Here is a 20,473-nt window from a genome sequence, read left to right as displayed (position 1 = left end):
TGCTCAGGGAACCGGCTGCCGGGATGTGCTGAGCCAGCTCCTCCAGCCCCCTCCCCTTGTCCCAGCCAGCCCTCGGCACTTCCCCTCCCCTCCAAGTGCCACTCTCCCAGCGGGGTGTAATAAGCATGTGTTAATTACAATTTTTTTCCATAATAAAAGTTTATAGATGCAGCACCTTCTTTAACTGATTGAATTAAAGAATGTTATTGACTGGAACTGTCTCTGGTTTGGCTTCCTTGGGAGGCGGGCGGCTACCATCCCTTCTGGTTATTAATGTATGAGACTGTGGATGTGACTTAGGAGATACAGGCATGTTCGAAATCTGATCCAAATTCTCTCCTGCCCCCCCAAAGCGAGAGGGTCATCTATGAATATACCAAAACTTGCCTTCATATCTCGATCTACAAATCCAGAAGTTGAGAAGGTACCACATGGCTGCATCCCTGTCTTCCATTGCGTTCCTTGGCTGGAGGCCCCTCTAAGGAAGCAAGTTGGCCAACTACTGTGAAGATCTGGCCAACAAGTCGGCAGTGTAATAGTTTATTTCATTGCATCACGAATTCTGCTAGCAGGCAGTAGCAAGAAGTTGCTCTACCCTCAATGTCTCTTGAAATTATTCAGGCTATTGTGGGGGGAAGCATCTCCTATGGCCCTGATCCCTTTCTCTAGCATACTTCTGAAATATGGATTGCAGACGGCATTCCATGCAGACAATCCCAGGGGTTATTCCATAGGAGACGTCTAATCAGAACAGGTAGAGCTTGGCTGGGCAGGTCAAAGGATTGACTCAGTACAAGATTGCTTAAGAGTTCATAGTAAGTCCCAGAGACACAGTGATAAGGGGAAGACACTGATAAGAGGGGAAGAGCTGCCCCCTTGGTACTCCCAAGCATCCACAAACAGCAGATGGGCTTGATGTCCAACTTGTATTTTCTGCTAGCCAGCTGCAAAGTTCAGTCCCACCATTATATTACCTGTAAGTACATGATAGTTCCTAGACTAAGGCCGTTTCCTCACATCTTTAAAGGGACGGTCCACTCACCAAATGCTGGCAACTTTTCTCCTTGACTCCAGACATCTCCATTTTCAAAATAGTTGCAGGCTGTTTGGCATCTGTTTTTGACGCCTTTTCTGGGAGTGCCTTTCCTCATGGTTCCAGAAAAGGCAGCGAGAAAATGGAAGCCAAACAGGCTGCAACCATTTTGAAAACAGATGTCTGGAGTAGAGATGGGCACAGACCAGAAAAAGAAATGAACCATGTGGTTTGTTGTTCGTCAAATTTCACAAACCACGAACTTTCACGAACCTGCCCCTGGTTCGTGAACCAGTTCGTTTGGTTAGTGAAAACGTCACATCCAGGTCAGAAGATCATCACTTCCGGGTCAGCAGAAGGTCTGCAGAAAGTCCATCCCAGGTTGCCTAGGAAATGGATTGATTGGCACCAGGCTGTTTGCAGTGATGAACTAAAAAATGAACCAGCATAAAGTTTGTGGCAGATCTGATGAACCACTGGTTTGCGAACCATGAACCGGCCTGGTTAGTGCTTAATTTTGGTTCGTATTTTGGTTCATGCCCATCTGTAATCTGGAGTCAAGGGGGAAAGCCGCCAGCGTTCGGTGATTGGGCTGCCCTTTTAAGGACGTGTGAAAACAGCCTAACTAGACCTTATGCTAGCTATGATTTAAAGAGGAAATCAATTTTTTAAGTTTAAAAGAAAATCTTTTGTCTTCATTGCTTGCTATTTGTCAGCCTTATGAAATGATTTTTTTTTTACTTTTAAGCTGGATTTGAGTCCAGTGGCACCTCAGAGACACAGTTTCTACTGCAAACCAACATGGATGTCTACCCAAAACATTACTTTTAAGCTGTGATGAATTTTGTAACTTCGACCAGTTTGCCCTTTCAAATTCTTAATGATTTCTTCTGTCAGCAAATACATACTTTTTACACAAGCTCAAATATTGTACAACGTACATTTTCTGGTGAAGGAAATTTCATTTACAAAATGTGAAGAGCTTCAGAGCAATTCATGTCTTCACGTTTGTGGGTTTATTTATACTCAAAATATACATGTGCTGGAGTATTTGGCTTATTATTATTAGAGAGCAGCTTTAGTACAGTGTTAAGTGGTTCAGCGACAAATCAGCATTCTACTGGTTTGAATCCCACAACTGCCATGAGATCAGTAGGTGACCTTGGATAAGTCCCTCCTCTCGGCCCTAGTTCCCCAGCTGTATTGTTGGGGATAATAATAACACTGACTTGTTCACTGCTTTGAATGGGGAGCTAACCTGCCTAGAACAGCAGTATATAAGTGCAGTTATTTATTATGCCCTGATTGCGATAGCCCAGGTGAGCCTGATCTCATCAGATCTCAGAAGCTAAGCAGGGTTGGCCTTGGTTAGTAATTGGATGGGAGACCTCCAACGAAGACCAGGACTGCAGAGGCAGGCAATGGCAAACCACCTCTGCTAGTCTCTTGCCATAAAAAACCACCAGGAGCCACCATAAGTCAACGATGACTTGAGGGCACTCTCCACCATTATTATTATGTATTGGTGATTGGTAGCCATAGTATAAGGAACACATTTTTAGAGGGAACAGCAGCTAACCCAATAGTAGCCAGACATACCTCTGTGTTGTTTGGGGCAGAGGAAGGGAGAGAAGTGAATTTAAGAAAATGGAGGGTTTGGCACTTGAACGGGAAATAGCATGGTGTATCAGAAGCACAGGCTGGGTCAATCTATTAAGACTTAACATTGAAAACAGTCCTGCACCCATAATTGCAACTGATCAGTCTGCAGGAGAGATTCATGGCTCATGTGCTGCATAATGTGCCACAAGAGAATGGTCCATATCCCATAATCCACAGGCAAAGTAGAGTGAAGGGGAGAAACAGCTGGTAAGTGGCCCTATCTTGACACAAAGGTATAGTCCTCCAGTCCTTGCAATCTTCTGGCCTTCAGCATAGCCCCAGTACAAAGTTTAGCAGCTGTCAGACCACCCTTGGTATGGTGAAACTAGACCACACATGCCAACTGCGTGCCATTTTACCCATAACAAAAGCAAAAGGTGCTTCTAGGGGTGCAGTTGCCCTGATTTGGGTAGCTCAGGCGAGCCTGATCTTATCAGATCTCAGAAGCTAAGCAGGGTCGGCCTTGGTTGATAATTGGATGGGAGACCTCTTGCGAAGACCAGGGTTGCAGAGGCAGGCAATGGCAAACCACCTCTGTTAGTCTCATGCCATGAAAATCCCACCAGGGGTCACCATAAGTCAACTCTGAGGGCACTCTTCAGGGGTGCAGTTACTACTAGAGGAGATAGATCCAGAGGAGTTAGCCGTGTTAGTCTGTAGTTGCAAAATAGTAGAGTCCAGTAGCACCTTTAAGACTAACCAACTTATTTGTAGCATAAGATTGCAAAAACCACAGCTCAAGAACCATGCATCTGGCGAAGAGAGCTGTGGTTCTTGAAAGCATATGCTACAAATAAGTTAGTCTTAAAGGTGCTACTGGACTCTCTACTAGAGGAGAGGGAAGGGGTACTTAACCCTGGCCCTGCCAAACACTTCTTTGCTCGATCCCACCCACCCCGTGAGTCCTTGCCTTTGTTTGAAACGCTGCATGAGGATAAATCATCAGAGGTGATTTCTGGAACATAGAAGGGGTGGGCTGAGAATGAGCAAAGCACTCGCTGCACCCCCTTTCCAAAGGACAGGCAAAGTGCTGTCGGTAGCATCTGGTTTGGTTTTCAGAGAAGAGCTCCTATTCGGGGGTTGGCTTTGGCAAATAGATCCACGAGGGAGGGTTAAGGAGCCCTTGGCCTGTACAGACTACAAAGAGGGAGCCTGTGGCTAGAGCTAGCCTTGCTAGCCAGTTGGCTCTTGCACACAACGCCGTGGTGCCTGGTAGACATTAATTACCGGTTATTTTTACTCTGGCAAGTACAGCACAATGATCCTTGAATATCACTTTCCTGTTTGGCTGTTGATGTAATGCTCAGTACATAAAGGAGCCAATGCCAGTTACATCACATTGTTGAAAACTTAGCTAGGGTGGAGGGGGGGATTTAAAATTACCCTTCAATTCATGCCAATGCCATTAACAGAGATGAGCTGGGGAGGGGGGGGGAGGGATACTGAGCTCTTTAAAATCTGAATGAGGCTATAACATATTAAGTGTTCTCCGTGTGTTATTCTCTGGTTATAATGGGAGATCCATCAACATTGATTATAAATAGTGTAGGAACAGGGAGAAAGAGGGAGAGAGTGCTGGCATTTCTCCCCGCACAGAGCTTTCCCACTGCATGCCACACGGCAGCGTTTTCTTCTCCAAGGTTCCTCATGTTCCCGTTTTCCATTTGTCATCTCGGTGTTTTCCTCGTCATTTCTCCGTGCTTTCTCAAAACCACCGCTGAGCCGATTTGAGCAAGCCACAGAGAAACGACGACAAAACCACCGAGGGTGACAAATGGAAGATGAGAGCGTGAGGAAGCAAGGAAAACCTCCTTGTGAAAACCGCCTGAGTGAGTCAGCATTTTAACTTGGCCTATTAATAACACAGGTAGAGCTTAACCCCAGTGAAATACCTCCTTCAGGCCTCTTGTTCATCTCAGCGGGGTTTGCACAAGACAGGAGCTTCCACCGTTCATTGGGCCCAGCGTATTTGGATGGTTACGTTTCCTCCATTGAAACTCCCTTTTGCAAACTGACGTCCAAACCCAATGAAATCACACCTTGTCAGCTTTTCCAGCTGAGGCAATAGCTAGGTGACCAAACAGCAAAAATGCAGCCTGGGCATGACCCGAGTCCAGTAGCATCTTAAAGAGCAACAAGATTTCCAGGGGATCACCTTTTGAGGCAAGCTTCCTTCGTTAGATAACATTGAGAGCTTTGACTCTTGAAAGCTCATACCAAGGAAATCTTGCATGGAGCCAGATCAACATGGGTAGCCGTGTTACTCTGTCTGTAGCAGCAGAAAAGAGCAAGAGTCCAGTAGCACCTATAAGACTAACAAAATTTGTGATAGAGTGTGAGCTTTCAGGAACCACAGCTCACTTCTTCAGACCTAGATGTGTAGCCATGTTACTCTGTCAGTAGCAGTGAAAAAGAGCAAGAGTCCAATAGCACTTATAAGACTTAACAAAATTTGTGGTAGGGTGTGAGCTTTCAGGAACCACAGCTCACTTCTTCAGACCTAGATATGTAGCTGTGTTACTCTGTCTGTAGCAGTGAAAAAGTCCAGTAGCACTTACAAGACTAACAACATTTGTGGTAGGGTGTGAGCTTTTGGGAACCACAGCTCACTTCTTCAGATCTAAATGGGCAGCCGTGTTAGTCTGTCTGTAGCAGAGAAAAAGAGCAAGAGTCCAGTAGCACCTATAAGACTAACAAAAATTGTGGTAGGGTGTGAACTTTCGGGAGTGAGCTGTGGCTCCCAAAAGCTCACGCCCCACCACAAACTTTTGCTAGTCTTGAAGGTGCTACTGGACTGAAATCTTGCTCTTCTACTGCAGATCAACACGGCTACCCACCGGAAACTGTTCTTGGCACATAAGTGTAATAACAGCAGAGCCTTGGTCAGGCTTCACATCGAAGTGTTGGAGAAGCCCAACCTGGCCAGCTTAACAAAAACCTTCAAAGGCGAGGACAGTTTGAGACACTTTGAATTCTTTAATTGAGATGGAAGAGAACACAGCAAGCACCGATGGGAAAGCAAAAATCAATGTCATGTGACTGAGAAACATCAGGCAGATAAAAGCGCCGTTCACTGTCTCCAAACGTCAAGAGTGGACTTGGAGAAGAAACACCAGCCCAAGAGTGGGGGGCTTTAACAGTTAACTGGGCAGGCAACAAGGCTTCAGTGGTGTCTCTGCCAGAGCCATTTGACCCAATGGATTTGGACTCCTTTCTAGCACGGAAACAGAATTGCAGAGCTCCTCCTTGTGCGTCTAAAGAAATAGAATCATAGAATCATAGGGCTGGATGGGACCTTTAGGGGCATCTAGTCCAACCCCCTGCACAGTGCATGAAATTCACAACTACCTCCCTCCCCACCCCCACCCCACACACACACAGTGACCCTTACTCTATGCCCAGGAGATGGCAAAACACCGTCAGGATCCCTAGCCAAACTGGCCTGGGGGAAATGGCTAAAGACGGTTGTGATACAACCAAAGCAGATAGTTGCAACTTGGCTTCTTGTAGCTGCAGGCAAACAGAGCAGATCTCCTAGAAGAGCCCGATGGGTTGCGCTATTTCCAGGCTCTGCCCCAGGCTGCATGTGCTCAGGTGACAAGACCACCAATGGCGCCCTGCTCTAGCACAACATGCAGGCCTCTCCTCTACCGCCCTGCAGCTCCTTGGGAAATCTATATAATATCCTGCCGCAGTTCTGCATATCTCAGGTTCCCAACAAAGTAGGCAAACGGAGCAATTGTACAATGCACGCGCATTTGCGCTGGAAGTGCTCATTTCTGCTTCTGCTGCTGGTGGGATTGATGTCAATTTTAAAATGTCGATTTTCTTGGACCCAAGCGTGACCCTCTCTCGTCCAAAGTGCCCTAACACTGACAGATCGGAGAGTCCTGGCCCAGAGCCCTTCCCCCTGCAGAGTTCATTTGAAAGGTCTGCCAAGGCTAGAGAGGGAGATTCTCATGTGCAAAAGGTCCTTTGGTCGTTGTGGCTACGCTTCTTCCGTTCTTTCCTCTCTGTGTGTCTCTGCTCCCTGCCTGAAAGTCTTCCACAGTATCCTTTCTGACTCAGGGACTCCCACCCAGCCCCGGATCTTGTGCTGGCACACTTCGGTTTGGCAGAAGGCCCAGACTTGGCTGGGCGGGTTTGGATATTGATTCAGCACCAACCGCCCTCTTTCTTTCCAGGAAAGGGAAGGATTCTTGACACTGCAGGCTCTCCACTACCACCAAGATCTTGCCTTCCAAGAGGGTCAAAGCAATCACACCCCCATCACCTGTCTTTTCCAGCAGGCCCTCCACAGTCTCCCCAAACCATTTCCTCAGCTCCAAAAATTTCTCCTGTCAGATGAAGAAAGAAATCTCTCTCTGACCCACGTCTAGTTTGTGCCACTTCAGACCACAGGGAGAGGCTCAGTGGAGCCGTTCCCTGCCCACAGATAGGTAAGCCAGACTCCACCTCCCAGATACCCTGTTTTCTACCTGCAGGGATTTGGGGTGGGGGCAGGGGCAGGTCTACAATGAAACTAATGAAGCTGAAGGTTCAGGGCCTCTAATCCTGGAGGGGCCCTCAAGCAACTTTTTTTTTTAATGAGTGAATTTTTCAACAAAATTGATGGAGTTTTTAAAAGTGCTTGTTATTAAAATAAGGCTATTTTAGTGACAGAATCATAAGCCAATGGGTTGAAGTACTTAATACTGACCTTAGAATATGCTCTATTACCCGTTTCATATGGCCTCAAAATGTCCCTGTAATTGGTCAAATTTCAAAATTTTCTCGAGGGGTTGCAGCACCCGAACCCCCAGCTGTATGGACTCGCTGAGCTTACCAGAATCTATGCATAGCCTACATTTGGGGAGCTGGATCCTTGAATCCTTCTTTAGTGCACGGCTTAATAGCTCCACTCCACCACCCCGTTCTCCGCCATTTGGGCCTCGACGTCCTGGCAAGGGTAGCAAGGCCCTTTGGAACTTGTTGGATGTTGCCCTATTGTTGCTGGTTGAGAAGGGGCCCCCATAACAGTTCAAGCTTTAGGGTCCCAAAAATGTAGGTCTGCCACTGGGAGGGGTTATGGAGAAGCACTCAAGTAAGCGACTCCCAGCTGAGGTCTGAAGTGACATTGGCTAGAAGAGCTAAATTAGGAACTTTTGAGTTGAGAATGGGGAATGCTTAACCTTTTCCCCTCCCGCCATTTTTCATTCAAAATTTTCATTTTTCCATCCATTAGGGAAAGGGTCCTGGTATCCATAAAACCTTTAGTAGGACAAGGGAGAGCAGAGAAGGAAAGATTTGTACAGAGAGAGAGACAGGGAGAGAGACAGCAGAGCCTGTGAGCCTTCACCCTTCCCCACCATCCAATGTTCAGGAGACTTCAACAACTCTTGCTGTGCATTCTCCACCTCCCAAACTGCAGCAGTTTCCTTTGAGATTTCGGCACGATAGTCAACCACCTTCCAGTTTTCCTCCAGCTCCTCTCCGTGGTTTCCCAAGCCTGCTTTGGTATCATTTTTCTTTAAAGATCATTCTCAAAATGGGTTTGGGATGAGGTGGGCCAGATGCTGCAGATTCCCACAACTTCTTGGCTGTAGCTATATCGTTACAGTGTCCAAACACATTAACGCTATAGCGATATACTTACTACTGAGAGCTCAACTACACGAGATGAATTACACGAGGATGCTCGAGTGCAAGGAGATGCAAAGTTAATCACTGACATTGCTTTCGGGGAGGCAAAGAGGAAATTAACAAACCCTCTGAGGAGCGAACTTTGCCAGCTCTGTAGAGAGAGGTGAAATTCAAACTACGCTTCCTAGCTAACATTGTATCTCCCTGCATTTGAGCGTCCTCGTGTAATTTGTCTTGTGTGGTTTAGCTCTGATTAAAAGGGGGGAAACATGGCACAAAGTTCACCAAAGGCACGTGTGAGGAAATAGCAGTGATGAGGGTAGAGCACAGGGAAATTCCCAATATGGAGGCTCTATTGTAGCTGCAAATGCCCTTTGCATTTGCAGCAGCAATTAGAGGAAAATGGGGAATTGCCCTTATGTGGAAGCTCCCCAAGAGATCCTTCTCCCACTGGCCTTCTTTCCTTTGTGTTACTCTGTACAGGCAAAGACATATCCACATTTGATGCTGGAGAGTCCACCAGAATGAGCAGAGATAAAAATCCCGAGAGGTACCCAAGAGTCTTTTCTCCCCACACAGAGTCACTGGCAGATTGTGTGTGTGTGTGTGTGTTGCGGGGAGGTGCTTCTCAGGCTCCCACTACAGCTGACCCACCCCCACCCCAAGGTGGTCTGGAAACAAGCTGAATCTACACATTACTTCTTTTACGCATTCTCCACGGAGCCAACCTGTGCTCCATGCAGACGCACATCAGCTTGGGGAATGGCTTCTATTAAAAAAAAAACCGAGAGTGCAAACGGGCTCGGAAAACAGGGGAGGGAGAGCTCCTTCCTTTCTCCCAACCTTTTTTCCTGTGCAAAAACAGTGCAGGGAAAGAGAGTTTTCCCCTTTCTGTTGCCGCATGTGCACAAAATACGTTCACGTTGAGCAGCAGGAATGTTTTTGCATGGGGAAAAAAGCTTGGGAAAAATGCAGTAGCTCTCCCTCCTTCGGCAGCAGCTTTCTAAGCCTATTTGCATGGTTGTTTTTATAGAAGCCAATCCGCAAGGTGACGTGTGTCTGCGAGGAGCACAGGTTGGTTCGGTGGAGAAGTTGTAAAAGAAGTAATGTGTAGAATGACTGGGTCAATTTCTACACACATACCCACAAGTGCACACACTCACACGAACACACACCCTTGCACAGTTTCAATTCTTATCAACCGGGCACGGAAGTCTGTCCAAGTCCAAAGTTCTCTGTTGCCCCGTCCATCCCTTCACAACCTCTTGCGCATCAGTGGACCACAACACTCATACATTCCGCTGCCAAAGATCACCAGAACATCCCACAGCCTTTAGTCCTAGTACAAAATATCCCAGGACGGATGTGCAGCCTAGGAATTTCCATCCATGCTGGTCCGGTCTACCTGGTGTGACAATGTACAAGGAGCATGGCCGTGTGCTTAATGCTCACACTGCCCAGCCAGGATGCTCATCACCGTGGCTCTCCAGCTCCCAGCACAGTCAGTGGCTCTACTGTCACCCGTTCCAGCTTTATAGATGCTGGTGGAGAAGGAGTCCCACTCCGTGGAGTTCCATTGCAGGGGGTCTCTGTATCAGTAGGATCCACCCCAGCTGACCTCGCTTGGTCACTCAACAGCTTGACCAGGAAGTTGATATATTTCATGGCTAGGCGAAGGATCTCGTTCTTGCTCAGTTTCTTGTCTGGCGGGTGGGTGGGGATGAGTTTCCGGAGTTCAGCAAAGGCACCGTTCACATTCTGTTGTCGCCAGCGCTCCCGACTATTGGTGAAGACCCGGCGGGCCACCTTCTGAGGCTGTAGACCTAAACAGATTAAAATGCAGATGACGGATAATGGCAAAACTAATGAGTTATATAAAGAGAAGGTCGATTAAAGAATTGGGAGAGAAATGGGGAAATTATTTTGCTTACAACAGATAAAATGTGTAAGATGTTTCAGTCCTGTAAATTTGAATATGAATACATATTGCTATGTTTCTTAATTTGACTGTAAGAAAATTAGTTGAATAAAGATAACTGGTAGAATAAAATGCATGATAGATAATATTGAAATACTGATGAAGAGTCAGCATTGTTAGTGTTAGGAAATATATAAGTAAATAGGGATAATAAAGACTTTTTCATTTTCTACGATAAAGAGTAGAAATAGGTTTGGAATCTGCATGTGCTGTTTATTTGAAAATATATACCTTTAATAATCCGAGTATTATTCTAACACTCTTAAAGGTTATGATAATTAGCTGCATTCAGAAATCTGCATTATTATTATTAAGAGAAGGTAATGATAAGATAGGGCTAAAAAGGGAATAATGACTTATTTATTTATTTATTTTTCCCAAGATAAGGAGTAGAAATAGGTTTGAATCCTGTTGTTTATATGAAAATATGCACACTAAACCGTTTTAATTATTATTCTAACACTTTTAAAGGTTATGATTTTTGTACTCTGTACTTTGATAATCCTCGTAGCACACAGCTTTCTATTTGTCTTTCTTGTCTCTTTCCTTTATCCCTCTTTTTTCTGTATTCCCTTTTTGTTTTAATAAAATAAAATATTTTTTTTAAAAATGCAGAGGGATGAATGGTAGGAGATGTCCACAAGTGGACAGAAGCTAGAACAAAAGAAGAGAAGACCAGTGGTCCATATTGTCCAGTATCCTGATTCACATAGTGGCCGATTCCGCACGGCTTACCTGAAGCCAGGACGTTGCGGAACATGCCAGAAAAAACGCGGAAGATCGCGTTTTCTCGCACGAGTTTTGCGCGATGTCGTGCAAAACTCGCGCGAGAAAACGCGACCTTCCGCGTTTTTTCCCGGCATGTTCCACAACGTTCCGGCTTCAGGTAAGCCGTGCGGAATCGGCCAGTGGCCGTCCCCTGATGTTGCCTGCTGGCACTGGCTTTCAAAGGTTTACTCCCTTTAGTGGAAGCTCCCTTTAGTCTGCATTGATGGACCTCTCCTCCATGAATCTTTTGAATCACCTTTAAAATGCTCGTGGCCGTCATGACCTCCAGTGGCAAGGAATTCCACAGTTCAATTACTTGTTGAGTAAAGAAGTGTTTCCCTTTTTTCTGTCCTGTACCTGTCGATTGAATTGGTTCCCCCACAATGCCCATCAACTTCATTAGGTGCTCCCATCTTACGGGAGATGGAGAAAAAAATTATCTCTGTCTGCTTTCTCTAATAGTGGAGAGTGGCCTCATGTCATAGCTTACTTATGGAGCCCCTGGTGAGGTTTTCAGGACAAGAGGCTAATAGAGGTGATTTGCCATTGCCTGCCTCTGCAACCCTGGTCTTCCTTGGAGGTCTCCCATCCAATTACTAATCAAGGCCAACCCTGCTTCATTTCTTGGATCTGAGATTGGGCTTGTTGGGCTATCCAAGTCACAGCAACTACATTCTCTACCCCAATCATATTTATTAGTTTGTTTGGAGTGCCCCATATTTAATGAGTTGAGGGCTACCTTAACCATCTCTGTACTTGAAAATATGGAACTACCCAGGGCTTTTTTTCTGGGAAAAGAGGTGGTGGAACTCAGTGGGTTGCCCTCGGACAAAATGGTCACATGGTTGGTGGCACCGCCCCCTGATCTCTGGACAGAGGGGAGTTTAGATTGCCCTCCGTGCTGCCAAGCGGCAATCTCAACTCCCCTCTGTCTGGAGATCAGGGGGCGGGGCCTCCAACCATGTGACCATTTTCAAGAGGTTCCGGAACTCCATTCCACCACGTTCCAGCTGAAAAAAAGCCCTGGAACTACCTAATATGAGAGCCCAGGTGATATCGTTACTATCGGATACAAATGATTCCATTACTCTTTCTGTGGCAAAATATATTGGGGCAATAATTAAACATCAGAGACATGATATCAAGTACAGTTCTTCCCATTTTAATTTCTGCTTAAGGCAGTAGCTGTAGGAGCAGTACTAGAGAGAGAGAGAGAGAGAGAGAGAGGTTGGTTGGTTGGTTGGTTGGTTGGTTGGTTGGTTGGTTGGTTGGTTGGTTTAAATTATGTATCTTTCTCACTGAGACATGAGGAGGATTACACAGTGTAAGTCAATACAATGGGCAGGGTGGGACAGCCAATAAACAGGGCAATAGGGTTTGGAGTGCAGAAATTTGAAAATAAGCAGAAATCTGAAACAGAGCTGAAACAAAACCAAAATGTTTAAACACGGGCACGTTAAATGATGCAGAAATTAATTTTATAAGCCTCCATCATGTTCTCCCCTTAGCCACCTTTTTCCCATAGGAAAGATGTTCCAACCCATTACTCATCTTGGCTGCCCTCTTTGGTGACGTTTCCACGAACCTGGGGGTACATTCCAGTAGAGCCAGGCAAACCCCCCCCACCCCTCACCCCCAACATCAAAGAGGCCCTTAAGTGCACGATCTCCCTCCCTGAAGTGGAGACACTCACCTTCTGTGATCTCCTGTTCGTAGTGGCTCGGCCTCCGCTTGAGGCGGCTGTTGGGGAAGAGGCTGAACGTCCCGGAGGTGCCGATGTAGATGCTAGAAGGAGAAGAGCAGAAAAGAGATTGGGGAGAACAGAGAGGCAGCACTTTAACACACGCAAGATACATCTGCCTGCTGGGTTGCTTTGATTACTTCCATACACTGGTGTTTGGTCCAGCTTGGCCTCTGAGGGGAAGGAGGTTCCCCCTCAGAGTTCCCCTCGTCTCGCTTCCACACAGCAGCACGGTGCTCTCGTGCACGTTCCAGCTTTCCTGCAGTCTTTTCTAAACTTGCTTTGCTATGATCTTTCCAACAGTCTCCCAGTCGTGAGCCAGAAGGAGCTGATAGCAGTGAGAAATGGAGCAATTCTTTCCGAAACTGCCAGCTCTGATAAGGCTCTGGGTGTACTTCTTTCCAACCAGTCTCCTGTGAAGGCGACCCTTTTCTGGGTCTCTCTGCTTCTGGAAAACCTGGTAGGTCGCATTGATCCTGATGCTGGACTGTCATGTGTCAGAATATGTCCTGCTCTCAGGTCAGGCCATTTCAGGACACGCGTGGCATGTATGCCTCCTCCCAGACAGGAGGCACATCCAGGGATCAGACTCACCCAAAGACGCAGGGGTACTTGCTCAAAGGGCAGATAATTTTGGAGCAGGGGCATTCTGGAAAGCAAAATCAGTTTAAAGGCTTCCAATATCTTGGGTTGTATCAAAGGGGCCATAGCGTTGAAATTGCAGGAGGTCATAGCCCCTCTCTATACTGCCTTGGTCAGGCCGCACCTGGAGTACTGTGTGCAGTTCTGGAGGCCTCACTTCAAAAAGGAGGTGGACAAAATCGAGAGGGTGCAGAGGAGAGCGATGAGGATGATCAGGGGTCTGGAGACTGAGCTTTACGAGGAAAGGCTAAGGGCCTTGGGAATGTTTAGTCTGGAGAAGAGGAGGTTGAGGGGGGACATGATTGTTCTCTTTAAATATTTGAAAGGCTGTCATTTGGAGGAGGGCAAGGAGCTGTTCCAGTTGGCAGCAGAGGGTAGGACCCGAAGCAATGGGCTTAAATTACACGCACAAAGGTACCGGCTGGAGATTAGGAAAAACTTTTTCACGGTCAGAGTAGTTCAAAAGTGGAATCAGCTGCCTGGGGAGGTGGTGAGCTCCCCCTCACTGGCAGTTTTCAAGAAGAGGCTGGATGAATATTTGTCAGGGATGTTTTAGGCTCATCCTGCACTGGGCAGGGGGTTGGACTAGATGGTCTGTATGGCCCCTTCCAACTCTATGATTCTATGAATATCAATTTAGAAAAATCCGGTGTTTTGCCTGTCAGAACCCTTCATGGCCTTGGCCCCTCATGTTTGCAGGACTGCCTGTCCCTCTATGCTCCACCACAGCAGCTTCGCTTCTCTGAAGAGGGCCTTCTGCAGCGGCCACCCTGCAAACGGGCAAAATCTACATCTGCCTGTATATGCACATTCTCTGTGGTGGGCCTCACCTTGCGGAATGACCTGCCTGAGGAGGTCAGGAAAGCCTCCACAATCCTGGCTTTTCGCAAACGATGCAAAACTGAATTATTCTGAAATGGCAAGGAGTCCAGTAGCACCTTTAAGACTAACCAACTTTATTGTAGCATAAGCTTTTGAGAACCACAGCTCTCTTCGTCAGTTGCATCATCAGTTTTCAAGATGCATCTGATGAAGAGAGCTGTGGCTCTCGAAAGCTGATGATGCAACTGACGAAGAGAGCTGTGGTTCTCAAAAGCTGGTGCTGCAACTGACGAAGAGAGCTGTGGTTCTCGAAAGCTGGTGATGCATCTGACGAAGAGAACTGTGGTTCTCGAAAGCTGGTGATACATCCGACGAAGAGAGCTGTGATTCTCAAAATCTTATGCTACAATAAAGTTGGTTAGTCTTTAGTTGGGTAGACAAACAAATCTGTTAGTCTCTTGCCATGAAAACCCCACCAGGGGTCACCATAAGTCATCTATAACTTGAGGGCACAATTTCATTCATTCACCAGTGTCTTAGCTCCAGGCTGCATTCCTATAGAATTCCTTGGAAGCAAATGTCAGTGAACTCCGAGTCTTTCTACACAAGACATCTTACACAGGATGCTCAAGTGATTTACTTTCTGTGTGGTCTTATATGCAAGTGTACTCTGTCTCCCTAGCAGTGCATGTGTATTCACAATGGTAGAACAAGTGTAAGACCTTCCACTTGAATATCTCTGGGTAACATGTCTTATGCAGAGACTCCTAGTGCTGCCTGTCCATTAAAGACCACCACCACCCCTGCAAGTTTCAAGCAAACTGGACCAAGAGCTCCAATTCTACAGGCTCCTGAAAAAGATGTCCCACCCATCCTACATGTCCTCATCGTTTCCTATGGTGTAAACATTCAAGGAATCCATTAGCCAAACACACAAGAGGAAACATTGGCCAAAAACCTCCAGTTCAAAGAGAGTGGGAAGCCCAACAGAACCAAAATCAAATCTGAGAACCCAAGCCTTGTGTTTAAAAAAAAAATGCCTAAACCCTCACCTACAGCTATTAGTAAAAGTAACCAGAAATTTTCTTCTAAACCTGCTCCAACAATTAAAAACCAGCCGGAACACCCCAAAACCCCAAAAAACCAAAACACAAAACCAAGGAAAACTATTTTAAAAGAACCCCAGAGGCTGACTTCTCCCTTACAATCTCTGCCCCCAGCAAGACAAAAAACAGAAAAACTTGAAATAATATTTGGAAACAAATTCCATCATTTCTGAAGATGTCCCATAGACAGGGGACAAGAAGTTCTTCCCAGGATAAAAGCAGTATTTGGGGGATGCTGCTTTTATCCTCTTTTGCACAGAATACTCCTTATGGAATAGCAAAAACAGGGAAATAACTCTCCATGGCGGAACAAAACAGCCTCCCCGCTCCAGTGGCATTCCAAGCCTTATGGGGTTCTTCTTTCATTTTCAAAGCCCTTCCCTGGAGCTGTTGTGGGGCAGCTGAGTTGGGTCTGGGGAACCTGGAACCAAATAAGTAAAAAGCCAAAATGTATAGTTGGCCCTCAGGGAGGGATGTGATACTCATCATGACTGGGTAGAGAGTTCAAGTGCTCACTCTAAGATCTGGTTGCTGGGGAAGCGTGAAAATGGGAGGAAAACAGTCCTGGGAACCTTAAAATGGTGGCCCCAGAAATTTCCAAATATTTCCAGGATTTTTTGGTATTCTGGAATCCTGAATGTTTTTTAGCTGACCGGAATATACCCCCCAAATCCGGTGAGGTATATTTTTGGTCCAGAAATATTTGGGTGTACATCTAGGGTTCCCAGGTGCCCACCAGTGGTGGGCAAACTCCTGGGGGTTTGGCTTCTTATCAGCAGGAGGTGGCAAACCCCCTGTAGGCCGCCCATCACCAGCAGGCACCCTGGGTCCCACAGGTTCAATGATGTCACTTCCTGGAGTGATGTCATTGTGACGCCTGTGGGAGTGCTCCTGCACTTCATTAGGGGCCAGTTTTGGAAGTGCATGCACCAGAAACTCATATGTGCTTTGCACATGCACGATAGCAGACAAGCTGAAGGCCCTATGTAAGTGCCAGTCCCCCTCCCTCTGGGAGGGTAGAGGGACCTGGCAACTCCCCGATCAGTATCAAAGAAAGCGCCCCCCCTTCCAAAAGTAAGGTACTATCAGTAGTAGGGTATCAATACGTTGTTCCATTTACAGAACTGCATGCTCCTTGACTGGGTAGATTTAAGCACGTGACTAATGCAGAAAAGGGGAAAAGAAAGAAGCAGGCATGTCTCACAACGATAAGGATCAAAAAGGATAGTTTCAGGTGGGTAGCGGTGTTGGTCTGCCATAGAAGAGCAAGACTCAAGTCCAGTAGCATCTTAAAGATCAACTAGTAGCTGGCAACCTTAAATACAATACAAATTCAAAATTGAAACACCTCACAAACTAGCTAGCCCATCAAATAAAATAACTAGAGCTCACAACAGCTACCTCAAAAGCAAGAATTCTTCTTCCATCGTTCTTGACGTCTGGTTAAGAAAGTATCCTCTCTTCTAGATTCAGTTAATCCGGCATTTCATTGACCAAGCAAAAAGTAGAACGCCGTGACTAACATACTAAGCGAATTCTTAAAGATAAGTGAAACAGAGTGAAGCCAAAGTAAATTGTTCCTTATACTATATTGTTCTTTATACTATAGAGAGAGAAAAGGAAGGCAAATAGGTCTATACCAGCCGGCAAAAACAGTACCACATTTCAATACACGTACAAAGTGCAAAGTGCTTACAAACTTTTTCTTACTCAAGAACAGACTTAGTAAGCAACCAATCAATTATAACCATTTTAAAATATGTTTTTAAATATTGAATAAATATAGTGCATATAAAGTGATTAGTGCATATAATAGTCATAAAAGCATACAAAATCCCTTCCAAATTCATCAGTATAGTACCTACAAAGTCACATTTAAAGGTATATACAATGAACAACTCCTTGTTTCAATTGTTGCCAGCCGTGAAGATAAGTCCTATGCTGTGATGTTTCCAATACTGTCTGTTTATATGTCAAAGTATCTTTCTATTTTCACAGGTACATGATGGAGATACACTCCTGGCACTGTCCGGAGAACACGTGGTAAGTAATATCCAGATACAAATTCCCAGATGAGGGTTGTACAATTCTAATGAGGGTTTTTTTCTTTTTCAGAACAGACCAAGACCTCATATGGGAATTGGCAGGAGTGTATTTCCGTCATGTTCCTGTGAAAATAGAAAGCAACTTTGAAATACAGACAGACATTATTGGAGACATCACACCACAGGACTTACCTTCACGGCTGGCAACAATAGAAACAAGGAGTTGTTCATTGTATATACCTTTAAATGCGACTTTGTAGATACTATACTGAATAGATTTGGAAGGGATTTTGTATGCTTTTTATGACTGACTATTTATTATATGCACTAATCACTTTATATGCACTATATTCATTCAATATTTTAAAAAATACTTTAAAATTGTTATAACTGATTGGTTGCTTACTAAGAGCTAAATCGCGCGAGACGAATTACACAAGGACGCACAAGTGCAGGGAGATGCAATGTTAGCCAGGGAAGCGTAGTTTGAATTTCGTTTGAGCATCCTCATGTAATTCGTCTTGTGTGGTTTAGCTCTTCATCGGTTCTTGAGTACTGCAGCTCTCTATATCCCTGGTGAGGAGCCACCCAGACATAGCAACAGCTTGTTCTTGTTTCGAGAGGTGGCATGACTTAAACACAAAACGTTAACTGAGTAGCCTTGCTGGCGTTCCCAACAGAAAGTCACAAACAGTGCCCAAGTTTCTTCCCGCTCCCGCCCACAATGCCTGATGATTTCCCCTCAGGACTTACCTGTTGAGAAACGGGTGGGGCTGGTACGGTGGGGGCAAGAGCGGGCTCCTTGCTCCAGCGAGAGGCAGGGGTGGGGGAGGGGGGCCATGGGGCAGACTGGAGAGCTGCAAAAGGTTGGGGATGGGGTGGAGCGCTGTGAGCTGGGTGGTGGGGACTTCGGCATGGGTGGGGGGTTTGCTGTGGCCTAAACTGATGACAGGGACACTGGGGGGCAAGGGTGCTATGGGGGGTTCGGGGAAAGGACTCCCCTTGGTCTGAGGAGAGGAAGAGGTGGGGCTAGTGGGGGATGGGCTGGCTCCTGCCACATCCCCTCCACTGGCTGGAGAAGGGGTGGGTGGTGGGGAAACGGAGGGCGGAGGGTTTGGCTGCTCCGGGGTGACAGGGGGCTGAGGGCTCTTCACCTTCTCCATCATTTTCACTCTGCTTCTCATCTGTAGGGAGAATGGAAGAGGTGAGACAGGCACTATATTGTCAGTTCTGATCAACCCACAAGTCCACAAAGCGACCACAGACAGAGGGCCTTCGAGGGCAGGCCATGGGGGGCACCAGAGACATCCATTCTGGCTTTTGGGAAATTTCTTAAGCTTGGTGGTTTCAAAGATAGTTCTCTCTCTCTCTTTCTCTCTCTCGTACTGTTCCTACAGTTATTGCCTTAAGCAGAAACTGTGATTCTCAAAAGCTTATGCTACAATAAAGTTGGTTAGTCTTAAAGGTGCTACTGGACTCTTTTTGATTTTAAAATAATAAACTCCACAAAGACTTCGATTCATTCAGGCCTTTCCACACAGTTTGCTTGAATTAGATAGATTAGTCTCTCAGATATACACAGATGTTCTCTCTCAGGAGCACACACAGTTTGTCTGACCTAGACAGAATGAGTATTTTCTCTCAGGAACACACAGTTGAGGCTTCACACAGATTGCCTGACTGAACTAGAATGAGAATCCTTTCAGGCTTCCACACAGGTTGCCTGCTTGGCCCAGACTTAGGCAGTTATCATTCACTACAGCAGCAACCAGTGATAATTTAAAACAATTGTCCTGTTAATGTGCGGTAGGAAGCCATTGAATAGAATCAAGATTAGTGATAAATTCTAATTCAGCCATTTCATCCTACCTTTGATGTTTTTTTGTTGAAGACAGGTGACTTGAAATTGCCCAGTAAAGAGCCTTCAGTGAGAGACTGCGACATGAAATTGCTAAATTAGACTTTATCAGTAATCTTCATTCTATTCATTTAGGCCTGCATCAGAACAATAGTTCCCTCTCACACAGCAGGGGTTCAATCAGGGTGGAAATACATGTTACTAAATGCCTAGGGACAGTCAAGTGAACCTCATTTCATGTGTTCCCCCTCCAACTTCTCTTGCACTCGCTCACACAGTCATGCTTCAATTTGCTCTGTATGAGTACATTCACACGTTCGATATCAGTTCCTCCTCAGCTGCTAAAAGTATCCCAAGCTGTTTGCAACTGCCAAATTCCCAGTTTCCCCCACCTCCCACATCCATTCATTGGAGACCTTGACCGTTTCTCACACCTCCAAGCAATGCAAATTGGCAAGTCAGAGGAGCCTGAAGTACTTGCTCTACACAGTGTAGAGTTCTTAAAGTTCTTGCTGCGAAAACAGAGCTGAATTGGCACTCTGCCCTCCTGATTCAGTGGTGGCATTCGTACTCACTTGCTGATCCAAGCATACAAAGAGAGCTCCCGTGAAAGCGGCACTTACATGGGCCAAGCAAGAACAGCCTGCATGTGAATTGAGGGCTACGCATAAAATCCTGCACTTGAGCATCCCCAGGAAATTTGCAAGATGTATTTCCACTTTTAGTCATCGACAGCAAAGGTGCTCGTGAGAGAGCATCACCTGCCCCATCCAAAGGCTCAGGGCTGTTGCAACTGGTCGTCCGTTTATGGTGAGCTACACAATGGCCCCAACCAGTGCCATTCAATACACTCAGGGCTGATTTCGAGGGGGAACGCACGGGAACGCAGTTCTGGCAGTTCCCCAAAGAGGTCACATGTCAGGTGGCCCCGCCCACCTGACTCTTGGCCATTTTGGGCTCCTTTCGGTCTGGATTGGGGCCGAAATGGCCCAGATCAGGCCTCTGATGGGTGGTGGATCACTCTCCCACTCAGCAGCGGCCCAATCCTGACCATTTTGGGCCCCTTTTTGGCCATTTTCAGCCCCCTTTTGCCATTTTGGGCCCAATTTAGGCCCTGAATGGCCAGGATCGGGTCCAAAACAGCCAGGATAGGTGATGTCAGGGGGTGTGGTATATGCAAATCATTTATGCTAATG

At 46.2% G+C, this 20,473-nt stretch overlaps 1 protein-coding gene across 1 annotated transcript in view; it reads right to left on the bottom strand.

Annotated features, from left to right (window-relative positions):
• Positions 1–5,663: 5,663 nt before the first annotated feature.
• Positions 5,664–20,473, bottom strand: part of LYL1 (LYL1 basic helix-loop-helix family member) — a 46,631-nt gene continuing 31,821 nt past the window's right edge. The window contains exons 2-4 of the mRNA XM_055003907.1: positions 18,173–18,603; positions 12,757–12,848; positions 5,664–10,140 (exon numbers count right to left, since the gene is read on the bottom strand). Of these exons, the coding sequence (XP_054859882.1) occupies positions 9,791–10,140; positions 12,757–12,848; positions 18,173–18,603 (873 nt within the window). The 3' untranslated portion in view covers positions 5,664–9,790. The remainder of the gene's footprint in view (positions 10,141–12,756; positions 12,849–18,172; positions 18,604–20,473) is intronic.

This window comes from Eublepharis macularius, chromosome 19 (assembly GCF_028583425.1).
Source record: "Eublepharis macularius isolate TG4126 chromosome 19, MPM_Emac_v1.0, whole genome shotgun sequence".
In the NCBI taxonomy this organism is placed as follows: domain Eukaryota; kingdom Metazoa; phylum Chordata; class Lepidosauria; order Squamata; family Eublepharidae; genus Eublepharis; species Eublepharis macularius.
The sequence above is the reverse complement of the archived record's forward strand: the minus strand, read 5'-3'. Positions and strand labels throughout refer to the sequence as shown.